General features: G+C 37.9%; 1 protein-coding gene across 4 annotated transcripts in view; it reads right to left on the bottom strand.

The window, feature by feature from the left end:
- GALNT1 (polypeptide N-acetylgalactosaminyltransferase 1) overlaps window positions 1-18,143 on the bottom strand; it is a 182,603-nt gene that overhangs the window by 32,996 nt on the left and 131,464 nt on the right. For all 4 annotated transcript variants that reach the window (XM_067569940.1, XM_067569942.1, XM_067569943.1 and 1 more), the window contains 4 exons: window positions 16,322-16,529; window positions 13,667-13,837; window positions 11,747-11,864; window positions 10,550-10,730 (listed from right to left, as the gene is read on the bottom strand). In XM_067569940.1, coding sequence (XP_067426041.1) covers window positions 10,550-10,730; window positions 11,747-11,864; window positions 13,667-13,837; window positions 16,322-16,529 — 678 coding nt within the window. The remainder of the gene's footprint in view (window positions 1-10,549; window positions 10,731-11,746; window positions 11,865-13,666; window positions 13,838-16,321; window positions 16,530-18,143) is intronic.

Raw genomic sequence — 18,143 nt, 5'->3', positions numbered from 1 at the left:
GACATAACTAAACTGTAGGCCTTGTTTTAGGTTACTTGTTCCACATGAAACAGCATGTTGGACAGAGCCAGGACTGGATAAACACTCTTTTGCTTTGACTACAAGAATTATTACCACTTCAACAGGTAAACACATCTAATAGATGGCTTTCTGCTACACAGAAGAACAACATAAAAATGTCCACACTGGATCAGACCAATGGTCCATTATGCACATTCCCTGAACACTGGAGCATTCAAACCATAAGATATAAAGTGGCTGGAGTGGGATGTAGTAGGTGACTGTGGTCCTGGGAGCTCAGGTGGGGTTCTGTGGGGTAGTGTCAAAGGAGCCCTGGCAGAAAGGGTCAGTGGACTGGAAAAAAATGGTACAAAGAAGGAAAGTAGGAAAGCATCCGTCAAAGATTCCCGTGGCCTGTCCCGGAACACAAGAGTTGGTATTGTCTGCTGAGATAAGTAGCAAACAGGTGCATGTGAGGAACCCTCACATTTAAAAACTAATCTCATTCTATGTGGCCTGAGAGACCACATGTGATCTCTGCTGAATGATCTCTTCAAGCAATCCACCAAGCTGTTCAGAACAGTTGGAAGCTAGGTGGCCTTTAGATGAATTGATACAAAACTTCCAAAGATGTATGTCTCTTGATAAAGGTGGTCTGATCTGGCCCCTCCCTGTCTCTTCATGCCAAATATTGCCACAGCGTTGTCCGTGAGGATATGTAGAGGCTCTTCCTAGATGTGAGGAAGAAAAGACTGATAGGCCAGATGAATGGCTCACAACTTTCACACATTTATGTGATGTGGAGAGCCATATCTTGATGAGATCACAGACCATGAGTTTGTAGGTATCCTAGGTAAGCTCCGCAACCTAAAGCAGCAGCATCTGTAACCAGAGTCAACATGAATAAGGGTGGGGTGAAGGAAACTCCCATACATATGTTGGCCGAATCCATCTACCAATCCAATGAGACGAGTACTCCCGTAGGCACCCAAATCAGCATGTCCAATGGATGATGAGCCAGGGATGATTGGAACTAGGATGACCATGTGAAATCGTATTTTCTATATACATTTGTTCAAATTTCAGAAGTCTAGAGGGCATGAGGCCTCCTTTTGCCTTTGGAAACAGGATATAGCGTGCCTAGAAACCCAACCCTTGCTGAAGAGGGGCAACCTCTTCTATAGCTCCCAAATGGAGAAGAGACAATACTTCTTGGAAAAGAACTGTCTTGAATAACCCACCAAAGAAGAAAACAGAGGGGGGAGATCTTCTCCTGGGGATTCTCTCTCGTTTTCTAGAGTGGTCAGGCTGTCTTAGTGGGAAAGACAGGTATCTCTGCAGAGACTGAGAGCGGAATTGCTTTCTTTTAGGGAAAGAAGCATAAAGTTCCAACAATTTCAACGTGGCTTTCGAATCTTTGCGACTGTGGAGTGTCTCATCCATCTTGTACAAGATACTGAAGGAGGAGGATCCTGGATTGTCTGCTGGATTGTCTGCTGTTGTGGGAGGACACAGGACTGAAGTCCTAAACATCTGCATAAAGATACTGCAGATGACATGACTCTGGATCTGCCCCATCTAAAGATGCTTGCAGAGAGGTCCGAGCCATCAGCTTGTCTTCATCTAAATTCCTGTCTGGCATCCTCTGGAAACTTGTCTGAGAACTTTATCATATTATCCCAGGGGGAGAAGTTGTATCCAGCCAATAAGGCTTGCTGTTTAGTGATATGCAATTGTATACTAGATGGGGGATACATTTTTCAACTAAAAGGGGTCTAATTTCTTTGAGTCTTTTTCTTTTGGGGTAGAAGAGGATCAACAATGACCTACTCTATCATTCACTGCTGAGACAACTAAGGAACCTGACAAAATATGGGTATAATAACATTCATAGTCTTGAGAAGGGATGTGGTACCTTGTTCCGGTTCTTTTAGCTGTTGGAGGCAGAGAGGATGACATTTGCCATAATGATTTCATAGGCTTTTGGATGGCATTACTGAGAGATACAGCCACTGTGGAAGGTCCTGCCAAACCCAGAATGACCATCAGCCTGTGAGAACTCTCATGGACATCTCAATGGGAATATCAAGAGAGGCAGCTACTCTCATTAAAAGATTTTGGTAAGCCCTGTATTCATCCTGGGACAGGTGAGGAATCCCAGGGAACCACAGTCCCATCAGGTGATGAGGAGGAAGAATGCAAAGAAGGTTGAGGTTGATCCTCCTCTGCTTCAGTAAGTGGAGGTTCTGAAGTCTGAGTTAAGCCTGGAGGGTCTTGCTCAGTACATCTGCTAGGATAAAGGTTCCCAAACTTTTCTTATTGCTTACCCTTTTCCAGATCTACCAGCTGCCTGCTGTACCCCAACCTTCTCATCACTGATAATGTTGTGTGCTCTTTTTAACACTACTGGTCTTTAGCCATTTGTCCATATTTCATTGTTATATACCGATATAGTTATAGTGTGGTGTATATACAACCAAAGTATTATGAGAGATGCACGTCATTTTTTTTTGTTTAATCTATACATGTACTTGTGTGGGTGAGGAGTAAACTATTATAGACACAAAGAAGGGGGTACAATCAAGTAAGTTTGAGAACCACTGTTATATAACTATTTCCCACAATTTTAAAGCTTCGTCTGAGTAGCCTATTATGAAAATGCAATAAATAAAATAATTAATAAACAAAACATCATTACACAATTTCTCCCAGGGGTACGCATACCACAGTTTGGGAACCCCTGTACTAGGAGATCTGAAAGGCTGAGGAACTAGGGAGGATCTGGAAGTGGGAGGCATGCCCATGGATTCCAGTAAGGTCATATGGCTGGGGTCTTGTGCTGTACCCAATTGCGCTAATGACCCCAGTCTCTAGAAATCTGGTGGGGACTGTGGAATTTCCTTGATGAAGACAAAGGACAGGGGATTCCTTTCACTGAAGCTGAACTCTCACACCACAATAGCCATGAGTTATACTTCAGTAAGTGGGAAACTACAACTAGTTTAAAACTCTGTGGTGAGTCTTCTCAGCAACACAGGCTACTGTGATCACATCACACCTGTCCATCACAATCTACAATGGCTTCCCACAGAATTTCTAATCAAATTTTAGGTCTCAGTCCTTACCTTCATGGCATCCCATGATTTGGGCTCAATACCTACAAGACCTTTTAAAACTCCAGGACAGAGACCACAAACAACAACTTTGCTCCTCTGGCACAGTGAAACTCAACAGTAAGAGTAAAGCTCATCTATCTGGGAGACAGAACCTTCACCATAGGCAGTCAGACTCCTTCAGGATGAATTAACTCCCTCAGGAACTAAGAACTATCACAATCATCATTATTTTCTGCTCAAAGTGCAAGGCTCACTTCTTTGACCTGACCTTCCCTTCCCTAATATAAACGTATCACTGTGACACTGGATGGCTTAGGGGGGCCCTTGAGGTGTATTCAGGAGCTCTGATTACTCTCTTCTACAACAATCTCGCGTTGGGGGTGTCACGCTGGCTGGATTGGGGGGGCATTTATTATATTATTTAACATCAATATGTCAAAATCATAATAATTTGTATGAGATATGCCATGTCAGGTACCGTTAGAAAGGCTATAATGTGCTAAGTAAGATGATAATGTTTATGTTCATGTGTTATATGTGTAATGGAAGTTATGGATATGGTTGATATATCTGTATTTCAAATTGTGCTGTGTCTGGGTGACACCCCAGACAGGATGGCTGCAGTACTAACTTGCTTAATGGCCCATTAAGAAATTCACAGGTACAAAGGGCCCAAGGGGAGAACCCAGGAATATACTTGATGAGTCACCAGGACTTACTCATGTGACTCTGGACCCCATTTTATTCCTGTAAAATTCCACAAGCAGCATGACCAAGGCCAAAGGACATAAAAGGCAGCTGCATGACATCCATTTTGTCTTTAGTCTGTCTTTAGTCCCCAGCCTACCTCTGGATCAACTAATCTACAACTGAACTGAACTGAAGCTGTGAAACAAAGGACTGAGACTCATCCAGGTACTGGATGTACACTAGGGGGATTATAGAAGCCTGCAAACTCCACAATTCTCCTAAAAACCTGATATATATGGACTTTCAAATCAGTTGTATGTTTCTGATTGATTTTATCCTTTAAAATTTCTCTTATAGTTCGTTTCTTTCCTTTTATAATAAACCTTTAGTTTTAGTTACTAAAGGATTGGCTGGCAGCGTGGTATTTTGAGTAAGATCCAAACTTATATTGATCTGGTACTGTGGCTGACTCTTTAGGGTCAGGAGAAACCTTTTTGGTAAAGAGCAGAGTTTTAAATAACTGATCTCTTTACTAGCCCTAGTGGCCAATTGGGAGCCAGAGACTCAAATGCAGTAAAGGGGGCCGTGTATATTTTTATTTTGGCTTCTTGATAACCAGTGTGGGGAATCAGAAGCACCGTTTGTGGCTGGTTGGGAAGTCCAACTTCAGTGTCACCCACCAGTGCTGGGAGAATCTGCTCTCCTTTTACAGCCTGCCCTGACCTTGGCATTTTCAGGTGGGTACCTAGGCAAGGATGGGTCACAATCGCAACAGATATATTTAACCAAAACACACCTACCAAAACAAGACACTCCACTTCACATGCCTCTTCCTCTTGGGAAAGGATGAGAACACAAACACATAACCGATGTGTAGTCTCATTGCTTAATGCACTCTTAGAAGGCGCACAGATAGTACGGTGATGAGGAGTGAAGTATTAAAAAAAAAAACCCTTACCAAATAGTATGCCAGGGCTCACAAGGAAAGTGCCAACCAGTTGAGTATGTTTTGAGGTCACAACTAAAAGCTGTGCCTTGTAAACTCCTAATTTAGCTTTTTTAGTGGAAAAGACAAACCAATGCAGAAAAAGTTAAGGGCAATTATGTTAAAACCAACTGGGGGACAAAAGATAATAAAATATAGGAAAGCTGCAAAAATATTCAATAAATGAAAATAATGCATAACAAATCCACACACAATTAAAGATTAATCTGCAAATTCTCAATGTGAACAAACCAAAGTGCCTATAGTCTATACATGACTAAAGGAGAGAGAGAAAGTCATTAAGCAACCATTAGGCACCCAGGTAAACTAAAAGATAAATGGTAAAGTATGTACAATATTTTCCCTCAAGATTGTGTATACATATGAGTTTGGAGAGAGATTTTTGTGAGTGTCGCCAGGAACACATTATTGGTTGATGTTATTCCATGGGAAATGCATTCTGGGTGTTTGAGGAGGGCAATGTTAAGCAGAGACCTTTAAACCCATTTCAATTTATCAATATATTTGCATACTTCAAATTAACCATTACTCAGAATAGTAGTAGAAAAACAAACTAAAATAGGTTGAATCACTGAATATGGATTTCAATTGTTAGACAAACTTTTATAGATACAAATTGCTGCACTTATATCACAATCTTTCACCATGCTCCCTTGTCCCATTTTTAAAAACTGTTGCCATTTACATTTCTCTCTTTTCACAGAGGAAAAACCAAATTTGCTCAATACCTCAAGTTAGGAAAACACCTATTTCCAAAGCAAATGATTCTCCATAAGACAAGACAGAAGAGTGTTTTTTGTAATATTTTGCATATTCCTTTCAATCCATCTATCAATCATGTCATATGAAGTAGTAGCCTTACATTTATTTTCAGCGATCCAGATTATTTTAAGGTGCTGAGAAGCTAGTAGAGGTTTAGCATGCTTAAAAATTCAGACAATTTGACATAAAAAAAATTACAAGGAATCACCAAACAAGCATAATTTGGCTGAAGTTTATTTGCAATTTCTCTCTTGCTTTCTTTTGTACTCTTTGTGCCCATGCGTGTATATGTATACAGCCCCTGACAAACTGGCAACATTTCAATAACGAAAATAGAGGACAGAAAACATAACCCATTATTAATTCACTTTTGGCTTCATCTAATAGGGAAACAGTGTTTGATTAGAACAAACAATCCTAGTATGGTAAACCCTAAAGAAATACTTTTTTGCCTAATTTGCCCTGTGGGGAAAAAAACACCAGGGGAATAAATGAGCAGGCTGATTTACAAGTATTAGTCTTGAAAGTCTGTAACTTAAAATTCAGCTCTGCTCTGGTTTGTATTATGCTGTCTTTCAGCAATTTCTAATTTAAAATTTAATACAAGTTTAATTAGTAATTTGTCGACAAAACACCTATTTCAAATTCTAATAATATCATTTCTGAAAAAAGACCTGGCACATAAAACCACCTTTTTTTAAGGTTAAATCGCTAATAAAATGTCAATTTATAAAGGCAATTTGTCTCTTTCAAAAAGCTTTTCAGACAACTAATTTTAGACAAACAAGAGCACAGGCTGTAGCATAAACAATTAGATGCAATAAACAGCACTGTATACTTCCAGAACTCCCCCTCCTTGTCCAATTAAACTTTCCTAGAGAAGGTGAGTCCATGAAAAATTTGGTCTATCATGTTTCAGTCCTTATTCATTGCTCTGTAAATTTCAATCTTAAGAAAGTGTGTGTAATTGACATGAAAAAAAATATTTAAATTGAATTTGCATGATAAGTATCACATATATTGGTATGAGGCGGGTGAGGTAATATCTTTTATTGGACTAACCTCTGTTGGTGAAAGAGACAAGCTTTCAAGCTTACCCTGAGCTCAACTTCAGGTTGCTACTCTCAACAGCAACAGTGTGTTTGGCAAGCTGGAGATGCATTAAAGAGGTGATAAATGAGAAACTAAAAATGTTCAGTGACTTCATGTCTTCCTGGGTGCTGAACAGCACTAAGAAACAGGCCGCTGATTATAGCAAAAGAACATATAAAAACTTGAGAAATAACCATGTAAGTATAGTGTCCATAATATTTTTTATACTGATCCTTATTTAGAAGAGGCAATGCTTTCCTAAAACTGAATGAAAAGAGCCCAGGGAAAATCTGTCACCTGATTTCCTTTCTGGGTCTAACTTCTCCCCCTATTCTACTAACATGCTGTACCATCCTCGGGTAGGGATGAAACAAGATGCAAGAAGAATAGTGTGGAGGGACAGTAAAGATAGGAATCAGAAGTCAGATAAAGGATTTCCCTCTTCTCTATCTGAAACAATTATTCAGGAGCCACCAAGTGGCATACCTTCTGCTAAATGACATCTCTGTGGAGAAGAGCAGACAAAAGCTTTATAATGCTTGATGAAAGTGTTGAAAGGACCATGCTGCTGTCATACTGATTTCTTTTGAGATATCTGGTGATCTTTCAGCCCAAGAAACTGCCACTGGAGGTAAATGGCTTTCATTCCCTCTCAGACTTGTACACCTGTTGTGATGTATGCATTAAGTTAACATTTGATCCATCTAGTTATTGATGCCATGAAAGTCCCATTTCAAAAGGCATCTTTGGTAATATGGCATGATTTTTTTCATGGAATCAGTGAATTTAAGATTTATTTTCATTGTTCTGCAGAAACAGATTGTACTGTAACATTTTCTTCTGGTTCTTTATGTGTGGGCAGAAAGAGGGGAAGACAGTGCCTCGTAAAGTTAGTGTGTTTGCATGGGTTATGAAAGTTTCATGCATGCATAAGATTACTCTGCCATCATGAAATATGCAGTATCAGACCTGTATTTGCAAAGAGTGGCTCTTGGACACTCTTCAGTATGGTAATAGGCATGAGGAAACAGGTTTTTATTGATAGGAGGGGTATAAAGACATGGTGGTTGTTGCTTCAAATGGATGCAAAGTCAAGAACAGCAAAGATCAGCATAGGTGCCATAACTGAAAAATGCTTCTTATGGTTAATTTGACAAAACAGGGTGCTATGAAGAAACTGCATGCCAAAAAATAATTAGAGAGTTAAAAGAATGTACAGTGATAACATGAAGCAATGGCACAGAGTTCAAAAGCCATGTCAAATTATTCATAGAAAAGGTCCAGGATAGTGAGAATTTGTTTTCTGGGATTGATCTTTTCATATTTGTACTAACAGAAGAACTTCATCAAGATTTTGGATAGGCTGATGGATGGGCCAAATAATTCTAATGAAGTTTTTATTACCACTGTGAGTGTCCAATTTTTGGCTAGGACTTTCCCTTTGATTTGGATTTGTGTGACTGAAAAACCCATGAGAAAGAAGATCTGGCCAGCAAATAATCAGTGGAGACCTTTGTGCTAGTTCTATCAGGACTTCAGCAGTTATTACCAAAATCCTTCTAGCCCGTTTAGAGATATTAGAACTACTGTTGCTTCTTTGGTTTCACTATTTTTTATTACTTTTCCCAGAACTGGAAGAAAGGAAAAAGTATATAGTAGTTTACTGGCTGAGTAATGCACTAGGGCATTGCTATTTTCTGGGGCTTTGGGTTGATCTCCCTTGTGAAGAATTTTCTGGCTTTCCTGTCCTCACTGGATATGAACAGATCCATGGCAGAGGTGTCTGATGATATGATTTGAAACTTTGCAGTTCAGAGTCCATTCTTAGTGGTTTAAAGTTTGGTGGCTCAGCTAGTCTACTGTCTAACTTATGGGTCCTTGATAAACATTCCCTTGAATTTATGTAGGTTTCCTCCAGGATAAAATCTGTAGAGCTTCTGCATTTAAGTGAGTTATTTTCCCCATCCTTGTGGCTTATGTAAGCTACTGTTTGCAGTGCTGAACAAATGGATGGTCACCTTGAAGATTAGTGCTATGCACTAGTCTTTTGAACTAGCAGACATATATTTAGTAATTTATGATCTAGCCCACCTTTTCCATGAATAGTGTGTTGGTCCAGATGAAGTTCTCACCCTGAGGGACTGGCACTGTCTAAGCACCATGAGGTCAGACATCATAGTATATATCCCAGTAAACTGATTATGTCCTATTTTGAGATATTTTATGAATAAGTAGACCTTTGTGACTGAAAGCTGCAGAGAATTGGTTAAAATAAAAAAAGCAAATTTTGGATACCTGAAGCTTTCCAAAACACCTTTATCCCAACAAGTAATCCCTCCCTCTCTCTTTGTGACCTGCCAGAATACTACCTCCCTAAACCTAATCTCCTATCATAACCTCCAAAAGATCTCCTCCAGCTGGCATTCCTATTCGCCTTACTTTAGAAAGGAGCTGGCTTCCCTTTCTGTACTCACCATGCTCACATCTTTTTAATAGTTCTCCAGTCTCTGCTGGAATTTCAAGTCAACTCCTCAGCTTAAATACTGTGGAAAACTAATGATTGCTCCTTACAGATGAGCTACTTATTCCAAGGTGGGTAAACCCCAAATTATCCAGAGTTAACTGTATAGGTTTGAGAACAGCTTGAATGCTCAATTCTATTGTCCTTCTACTAGCTCCTAGACAGGAAATGCAGAAAAACACGAACTGCTAGTGGGGTTTAGAGGAACAGATAATAGGGAGCTAAAAATTAAAGCTGGTTTCATGGCTAACTGGTGCTCTTCCGGGAGCCACGTCTGCTTCTCCCCAGGAATCCTCACCCCCCAACCTTGTTGCTGATTTCTTGTGGGCCAGATCATAAGCATCAGTGGAAGAGCTGCTACATACAGAGAAAGAAAGCAGAAAAGTTGAGGGAAATTAAGATAAGAGGGAGGAAGGAATACATTAAGAAACATGAGAAAGTTAAAATGTAAAAAAGAAAAGAAGAGTAAGCCGATAATTCGGCATTAACTTCATTTAACAAAAGAAGATCTTTGATTAAAAGCATGCCAGTCCAATTATTAAAAAGGTAAGTTTTTAATTACAGGCTAACTGATCAAGTTTCTCCAAAGAAGAAGAAAATGGAAATCTCTTTTACAAATAAAACACACCAGAAATCCATTGTATGCATAATGTCAATTCACAAATACTGTAACTTTGTAAGGTTAATATCTTTAAAAGGTATTCACCTGAAAGATTACATTCATTCCAAAGAAAATATTCATTTTAACAATTATTCCTTTAAGACAGGAATGCAAAACTTTCATAATTCTGAGGGCCACAACAGTAATTTCAAGAAGTATAAAGAGATGCCTAATTTCCACAGATATATTTTCCATACATTTACCCAAAATATAAAATTGGCTGCTTGTTTTATCTTTCTTGATAGATGAAAGCAAATTGCTTATTTGATTCATCAGCAGTGAATTTTAGCTTATCATCTCTGACCTACTCAACGTGAAGTTATAGGGAGAGAGCAGCCATGGGCCATACTTCAGGATATTATAAGATATATTTGGCCTTCTGGCTATACTTTCAGCACTCTGCTTCCACAAGTTAACTTTCCATTGCACTTCTATTTTTGTGCACTGGAATCTCATTCTTAATTTTCAGATATGCATGTAAAAAGGACTTCAGGGCATACCCACATCTGTTTGGTTAGGATAACAGATTTTTTTTTTAAAAAAAAACAAGACCATTCCTTTAACAAAAGTTTTGCTTACAGGTCTTTCCTCCAGCATTATTAGCATTTTTATTTAGAAGTATTTGTTTCTATGTTTCCTTTTGAAGAAACTCTCATCTTCTATTTTTTAAATGGAATTATTTCACATCAAAGACTGCTCACCTGGGGAAATGATGTAAAAAAAATTCTTGAACTCATCCATCCAGACTTCTGCAAGCCGTCTGTTATTTTTGTTGATGATCTGTCCCGTGCCTCCTGGAAAAGTATAAGGAGTGGCTTTCCGGAACACATGTCCAACATGCGAACAAGTTACAATTTCCAAAGTGCCCCCACACTGCCAAATCTGAAAGTGATAGAACATTGACTGCATAATTCAAAGTGATGACAATTAATGTGATTTTTAAAGGTTTTGTTCCTTATGTCTTTTCAAGCTGCAAAAATTCTGTTGCTCAAAGGTCAAGTAAAATTGTCTGTGTCCTGCTCACCAGAAGAGAACTTACGAGGCGGCTAGGGGCAGACCAAAAGACATCAGGCACAACAGTATTGAGATGCCAGAGAAGGACTGTTAGAGGTGAATGGTAGGATTCAGAGTTAAGCAAAAAGAAAAATGGCTCATGTCCACAAGAAGTTCCTAATTACTCTTCCTATTAGATTTCTCCGTAAACTGTACCAAGACTCAGAAATTTTTGTTCTCAATAAAATTATCTGCACTTAATTTGTAAGACATTTTCAATTTTATTCTGAGCCGCAAAAAACAGCAGCTTAAAATTCTTGTTGATGTGTTTAACTGAGCCATTGTAGTAGTAACCCCATTCACTGTGGGCTTAAAGGAAAGAAGGGAATGATGAACATTACCATTTTGTAGTCACCTAACCTGGTACATATTTCAGAAATATGGGTAACACTAGCTAGATCCCACATTCAAAAAAAAAATGCAATCACCAAGTTGTAAATGACTGAAAGAGGTTTAGAATGGAAATACTAGCTTTAACTGAAAGAATAAGCCACACATCACTAATGTCAGTTTAGCTAATAATAGCTCTCCAAAACACTACTCTATCAGAGCTTTTAAACAGGCAAATCTTACTGATTATCTTTGAAGTGATTATTTTTCTTTAAATGAAAATTCTATGTCCAAACTTTTCTGTCTCGTGGCTCTGCAGACTCCATAAATTGACATTTTGCTTTACTGACAATATAGCACTTTCAACTATCCTCTAGAGAAATTACACAAAAAGTAAGTTGCTCTCCGTGCTTGGATGTTAATGGTACGAAGACTGAAACAGGTTACTATCTATGCAATTTGAACTGTCCTAAATTAAGAAGTAAAGCACTGAACTGAAAGGATTTTCTGCTTACCCTGAACGAAATTTCTAGGTTTTCTCCTCCCCAAATATCCATTCCAGCATCATATGTTCCAATTTCCTGAAAGTAATCCCTGTCTATTGAAAAAAGGCCTCCTGCCATTGTGGGTGTCCTGAAAGAAGACAAGTATGTAAAAGCACTTTAAAAGCAGAGTATTGGATATTTTGGACACACATGTAGAGAAATATATGATCCAAATCTTTTCAATACCATTTAAACATCTTTGGTTTTTTTTTTTTTTTTACTTATTTCAGTTTTTATCCTTTGCCTCTTTCCTTCAAATCTTTTGTTTTCCTTACTTTTATTTCATACCTGTATCTTATTGTACTGTAAGTAAACTATTTTCTGGAGGACTAGATGGCCTAGGTGATTAATACATAGATACAAAGCCTTTCACTTCCACATAAACTGTTCAAGCACATCTCGTTGCAATGACTGAAAGTTGTTGTCAATTGATGGTATAGTGGCCTGTGGAGTTCAGTCAGCATTTTTAATCTAGTTCCTAGTCAGTAAGTGTCCACATGACATCTGAATTAGTACTAGCTAGTATACTAGTTGGTGAGTTTCAGCAGAAGGAAGAACTTAACGGGTCCAGTGCTTACATCACTCTTTCATTCCTAAAACTACTCTCTATAGTTAGGACAGAGGAAGTGGTTGGTAAGCTGCTACTGCTCATGGGATAGACAGACATTTTTTAGGCTGGTACCTTATAAAAGGCACTAATTTCCTGAAGAAAAACCATAACATTTTCTTTAAACCGTTCCTGAAGAAAGCATCACAGTTCAAGTACTGTTGGCCATGCTTAATTTCATTAGTGAAATTAGAAGCAAACACTCTAATCAGGGATACATACAGAGCTTCGTTACAACCCCCTTTTCAGGTACTCAAAAGTTTCTCAAAAATGTACTAGTTTCTTCCTAACTAATTTGCAAAATCTCCCAAACTTCAATATTTACTTAACCTTTTAATGACTAAATCAGTGTTCTTATCTCATGTGTATGTAGGGTACTTTGACTACATTAAGTTGATGGTATGCTTTCATACTTTTAGCATACACAGGATTTCTACGAGCAATTTCATTTATTCAGAAATGGTTTGAACTTAGTTTTTACAAAGGGCAATTGTGCACCTGCAGTTAATATTGTGTGCAGATAACTTTGCCTCCCATTGCATGCAAAACAGCTAGATAGGCATCTATATAAGTGTTGTGACCTATCTAAAATAATATCAAACTCTGGAAAGAAGCTCTTGAGTTTCTGAATCTTAGCAATGGAACAGAATATAACAGCTACACCACACATCTATCATTAGTAATATCTGACGTGTTTTAATTCAAAATGTAGCCACTGATTGTAAAAGTACAAATAGATATTAAAAGGGTAAGTAGGAAAGATGGTGAGAGCTACATACAACCTGAGTGTATTTATGTTTCATTTAAATCATTAGAATCAATCACCCTCCCTTGACCTAAATAAAATAGATCTCATTGCAAATAAAATCAATGTATAACTGTCACATCACTGAATCATAAAAGTTTCCCCTCTTAGAATAAAAGATAGAAAAAGGCAAACATCAATGAAAACTTGTACATTATTCATGAAATATGTGGGAATCTCATGTTTTCATTTAAGATCTCAAGTTATTAAATTGATAAATCATTAGGTATATTTTAAAATAAAGTGATAAGAAATCTGTTTTTTCCTCCACTGTTAGTTTAATCTAAAAACCTATTTAGCAGGAAGATCTCAACACAACACAGCCTTCACATTGTTACTTTAAACATGCCTAATGGTCGATAAACCATATCTTACTAATTATTGGTATGTAAAATCTAATCCACAAAGGAGACCACAAAATGATAATGAACCATTTTAGATATTTGATAATTTAACTAATATAATCAATTCCCCTTACCTGACAGGAAGAGTTCGATCACCTTTCCTTCGGTCCATTTCTCTCTGAGGAACAGGATACCAGCGGAAATTCAACTTCCAGTTGAATCCACCATAGGTCATATCAGAGCCTGCCATATATTCAAAGGTGTCATCACTGATTACATCAATGATAGGACACACTACTGTTCTCCTAGAGAGAGAGAAGTGCCAGAACCTATTAGTAAAAGTGACCAAGAGCTGTGACATTTGTGTCTTACCTACTGTAGAGAATAAGCATCCCCTCAAACTTACAGTACACATGAACCTTTTTTAATTGTCATGAGGCATGGGCATTTTACTAAGTTAACAGAACCATTCCATTTGTTATGGTGTTTGCCTACAGGGGAGAGTACACATTTGTCCTGATTCTGGTAATGGCTTAATTTTTATTAATACTACTACTGCAATTAACAGTGCTTTACTTCTTCAAATAACTATACAAACATTGACTAATGTTTCTTTAAAACACTCCTGGAGTAATTAGTAAGGAGTAATTATCCTCATCTTCCAGATGAGAAAACTGAGGCAACCTCACATATGGCAATCCATTAAATCCTAAGCATGAGCAGGATCTAACCAGCCAAGCACCTGAGAGAGAGAGAATGGCCAGTGCTATCTCAGAGGCCTAGCCAACTGTGCCCACTGTGCCATTTCCAGCCATAGCCACCCTGATGCTTCAGAAGGAGAAAACCTCCCAGAATACAGTGGGAGGGGGAGAAAATATCCATTCCTGCCCTGTCAGTGGCCAGCTGAAACCCGGAAGCCTGAGTTTTAGGAACATAAGACACAAGATAAAAAGAGCTGTAGTACTCTTCAGCCCTGTCCCCTACCATCATAAGCAACATCATACAACTTCATTTATAAGTTTGCCCAGCTCTCTTAAAACTAAATTGTCTGCACCCACAACTCTTATTGAAAGGCTGTTCCAGAACCTCACCCCACTGATGGTTAGAAGCCTTTTAATTGCCAACCTGAATTTGTTCATGGCCAGTTTATTCTCATTTGTTCTTGTCTTATTTTTCAGCACAGCGCTCATTCACAGGTGATTTATAACTTAACTATAGACTTTATATACATGAAGAAACCATCATGAGAACCCAACACACAGGAGAACTGTCTAAATTTTCTAAACCAGTTGGTTTATCATGAGTTCAAGGCTCTGATGGTTCTTTAAGATAAATATAGTAGGGAAATCTAAATTTATCTAATAAATGTATTTGCTATATGGATGAGTGTGTTTTTAAAAAAAGATATGAACGAACAAGTAGATACCAGATAAATGCTACCCAAATGATTTGAGAGATTATCCTACACTTGGTAACTAGTCTAGATTAGCAAACTATATAATATATTTTGAAATAGTACCAGATCTGAATCAAGACTATATTAATTTTTTTTTTTTACTATCCCTTTATTATGAATATTCTTCTAAGGCTAATATTTTAAATTAAAAACCTGGCTATTCTCTCACCTCCAAACTATACCAGAACTATAAAGTGTAACTAACATTTTAATTGCCATTTAAAATATTGTGTTTTGATAGGAGAGCAGTCATAACATACGGTAGCGTAACACTGGATAGTGCTTACAACTTTAGTTCTCAAACTAAATTGTTTTTGCTGAAGGGAAGGCTATTTTTAAGTGAGTGAAGAATCTGAATTCTGGGTCACTGCATGAGGGTCTAACAGGAATGACTAGAATAAACTCAACTGTGTGAACAAGAACATTAAAAGATTCCCCTTGCAATTGTGCGCATGGACCTCAACCCTAACATATAACACTCGAACTCGTCCTTTATTTTGCATACGCTAAGCACAAACTAACAATTAATAGTCAATGAATGTCAGCTAGGCAAAACCACTGTAAACATCTTGCTTGTAGAAATATCTACACCAATCACACACACAAAGAGCTTTGAACACTCTCTCATGTTTTTGGTAGGTTGTGACCAGAATGGTCTTTTAGGACTTCACCATAGGCTGCTCTTCCAGGTGGGTGAGGAGATGGGCCAGGCCGCAAGTGACGGAGCTCTCAGTTTTATTACGTTTCACTAGAATGGATCAGTATTTAACTTGGGTCTCATCTACACTTACAGCACTGCAGTGGCGTAGCTGTACCAGTGCAGCTGTGACGCTGTATTGCTTAATGAAGACACTACGGTGGAAGAGCTTCTTCCGTCGGCGTAATTAATCCATCTCTGCGAGAAGCAATAGCTATGTCGATGGGAGAAGCTTTCCCATCAACATAGTGTTGTCAACACGGGGCGGTCGGTAGGTATAACTTCATTGCTCAGGAGTGTGGCTTTTCCATACCCCTGAGCAATGTATTTATACTAACATAAATTTGTCATGTAGACCAGGGCTTAGTCAGGACATGTATAGATAAAATATTTCAATGTAAGTTTAAATTTAAACAGCAAGTTTTGCTTTTTAAAAGCTCCCCCATATTAGCATTTGATATGAACACTAGTTTTAATCACACATTTGTGAAATTCTGGGAAATCACAAAATTAATCCACTACTTCAAAGTAGGTAAGTGATATGTTTTTCTGAAGCTGATAAACTAGTTGAGTCTCCAGTAAAAGTGTTCCTTATTAACCTTTAAAAAAGTAGAACATTAATAAATTGATAATTACCTGTCAACTTTGATCCGTGCCAACAGAGGTTCGAGCCATCCTACTGTACATTCACAATGAGCATCTAAGAAAGTGATGACCTGTCCTTTGGAAGCAGCAGCCCCCTTCAACCTGGCTCTTATCAATCCAGAACGCTGCTCCATTCGAATCACATAAACTGGTACTTTTAATTTTTTCACATACTTTTCCAGTGGTCTCTTCAAGAAGTCTGCAAAATATGGCCAATCAGCAAGAAATATGAATCAAGATAACATTGTAATGATATGACTAGCTCCAGCAGCTCTGTAATTGTACAATGTGCTGCCACGGTCCAGCTTGATGAGCAAACTCAGTAACCTTGTTTCAGCAGTAATTCTAACTCATTTGTAAGGGTGTAAGGAAAAACCAAAGAGGAAAAGATAAAACATACTGAAGCCTAATTAGTGATATATCAATCAGTGGGAAAGAAACTAAACTCTTCAATAAAAGGGGAAACCTGGAGCTCACAGATCATAAGTTACAACACCCCAAGTCTCAGATGTTAAAAATAAGATGTGCCACATGACTTGATGTTAAAATATTTCAAAAATATCTGCTGCATACCTATGAAAGGACATTTAACTGTTTTCTTTAAGTCTTCAATCTAAGGCTGCTCGTTCAAATATGCCTCCCAGTAGCATATTAATACTTAGCTCTGTACTTTGAATTTGTATAGCTTCATGTACACATCTGCATAGATTATCTGTGCTCTCAACTGTAGACTTGACTGTGTTTTGGAACAGTTACTTTTTTAAAGTGAGAGGTTATAGTTTTGTGTGAAATAATTTGGCTGTCAACACTTATCAGTAAGGTTCTAGCACTGTTCTGAGATGCTATAATTGATACTACAGTACTAGGACTTCCACTCCTTTGGGATAGGGAAACTAGACAAACTGAGATGGTATGAAGCCTTACTTGTCCAGAAATGTCTGGGTATTCTTAGACTGAGGTATTGTAGTATTCGGAGAATGGATATAAAAGCAACAGGGAAAGGAATGTCAGAATACCACAGCAAGAAATCATCTCCTAATACGTCAGCAAAAGAATGTGAAACACTGAGATAAGAAACAAAGGACATCATTTCCTCACCTCTGTTTCTCTGTCCTTTTTCCGTTTTCCTGCTCAATTTCCCTTTTTCCCTGTCCTCCACCTCCTACTCCCAATATCCATATTTGTATCACCTTGTGTATGGAGCAGCTTCTCTCACTGCCTACCAAGTGAGATAACCAAGTTTTTGCAGCAGTAGACATATACATCTCCTCTATAGCCACATCTGCTCAGACTGCCTAGGTGGCTGTAGTCTTGGAAGGACTAGATTTTTATTGGTAAATGTCAATTTCACTAAACACACAAATCAATGAAAAAATATTTCCATAGATAATTGAAATTTACAGATAGGCAAAGAAAGAAAAATACTGCTTGAGAACTTATTAGAGCTTGGATTGAAGATTATTTACTTTATATATTTTGACATGGGAGGTTGACAATTGGCGCTTTAATGATTATTAAATTTAAACTTTTAAAATCTCAATGTCTACCTTCAATAACTTATTGTTTGACCCCACCCCACTGAGGGTTCTCTAGATAATTTCCCACAACTGTGAAAATTTAAGTAGATGAAAATGGAAAAAATAAATATTGACATTATCCATCAAAAATTATTATACATAGAAAATAGAATTCTGGCAAGCCTACTAATCCAAGGTCAGAGGCATACATCTCATTACCAGAAAGTAATAAAGAAAAAAGAGCAGACTACAGAGCAATTTGATGGTATGGGTTCTGTGGTACTAGAATTAAGGAG

This window comes from Emydura macquarii, unplaced genomic scaffold, assembly GCF_026122565.2.
Source record: "Emydura macquarii macquarii isolate MOO-44397 ecotype Brisbane River unplaced genomic scaffold, CSIRO-AGI_Emac_v2 contig_2975, whole genome shotgun sequence".
NCBI lineage: Eukaryota > Metazoa > Chordata > Testudines > Chelidae > Emydura > Emydura macquarii.
This window is presented reverse-complemented; position numbering and strand designations above follow the sequence as displayed.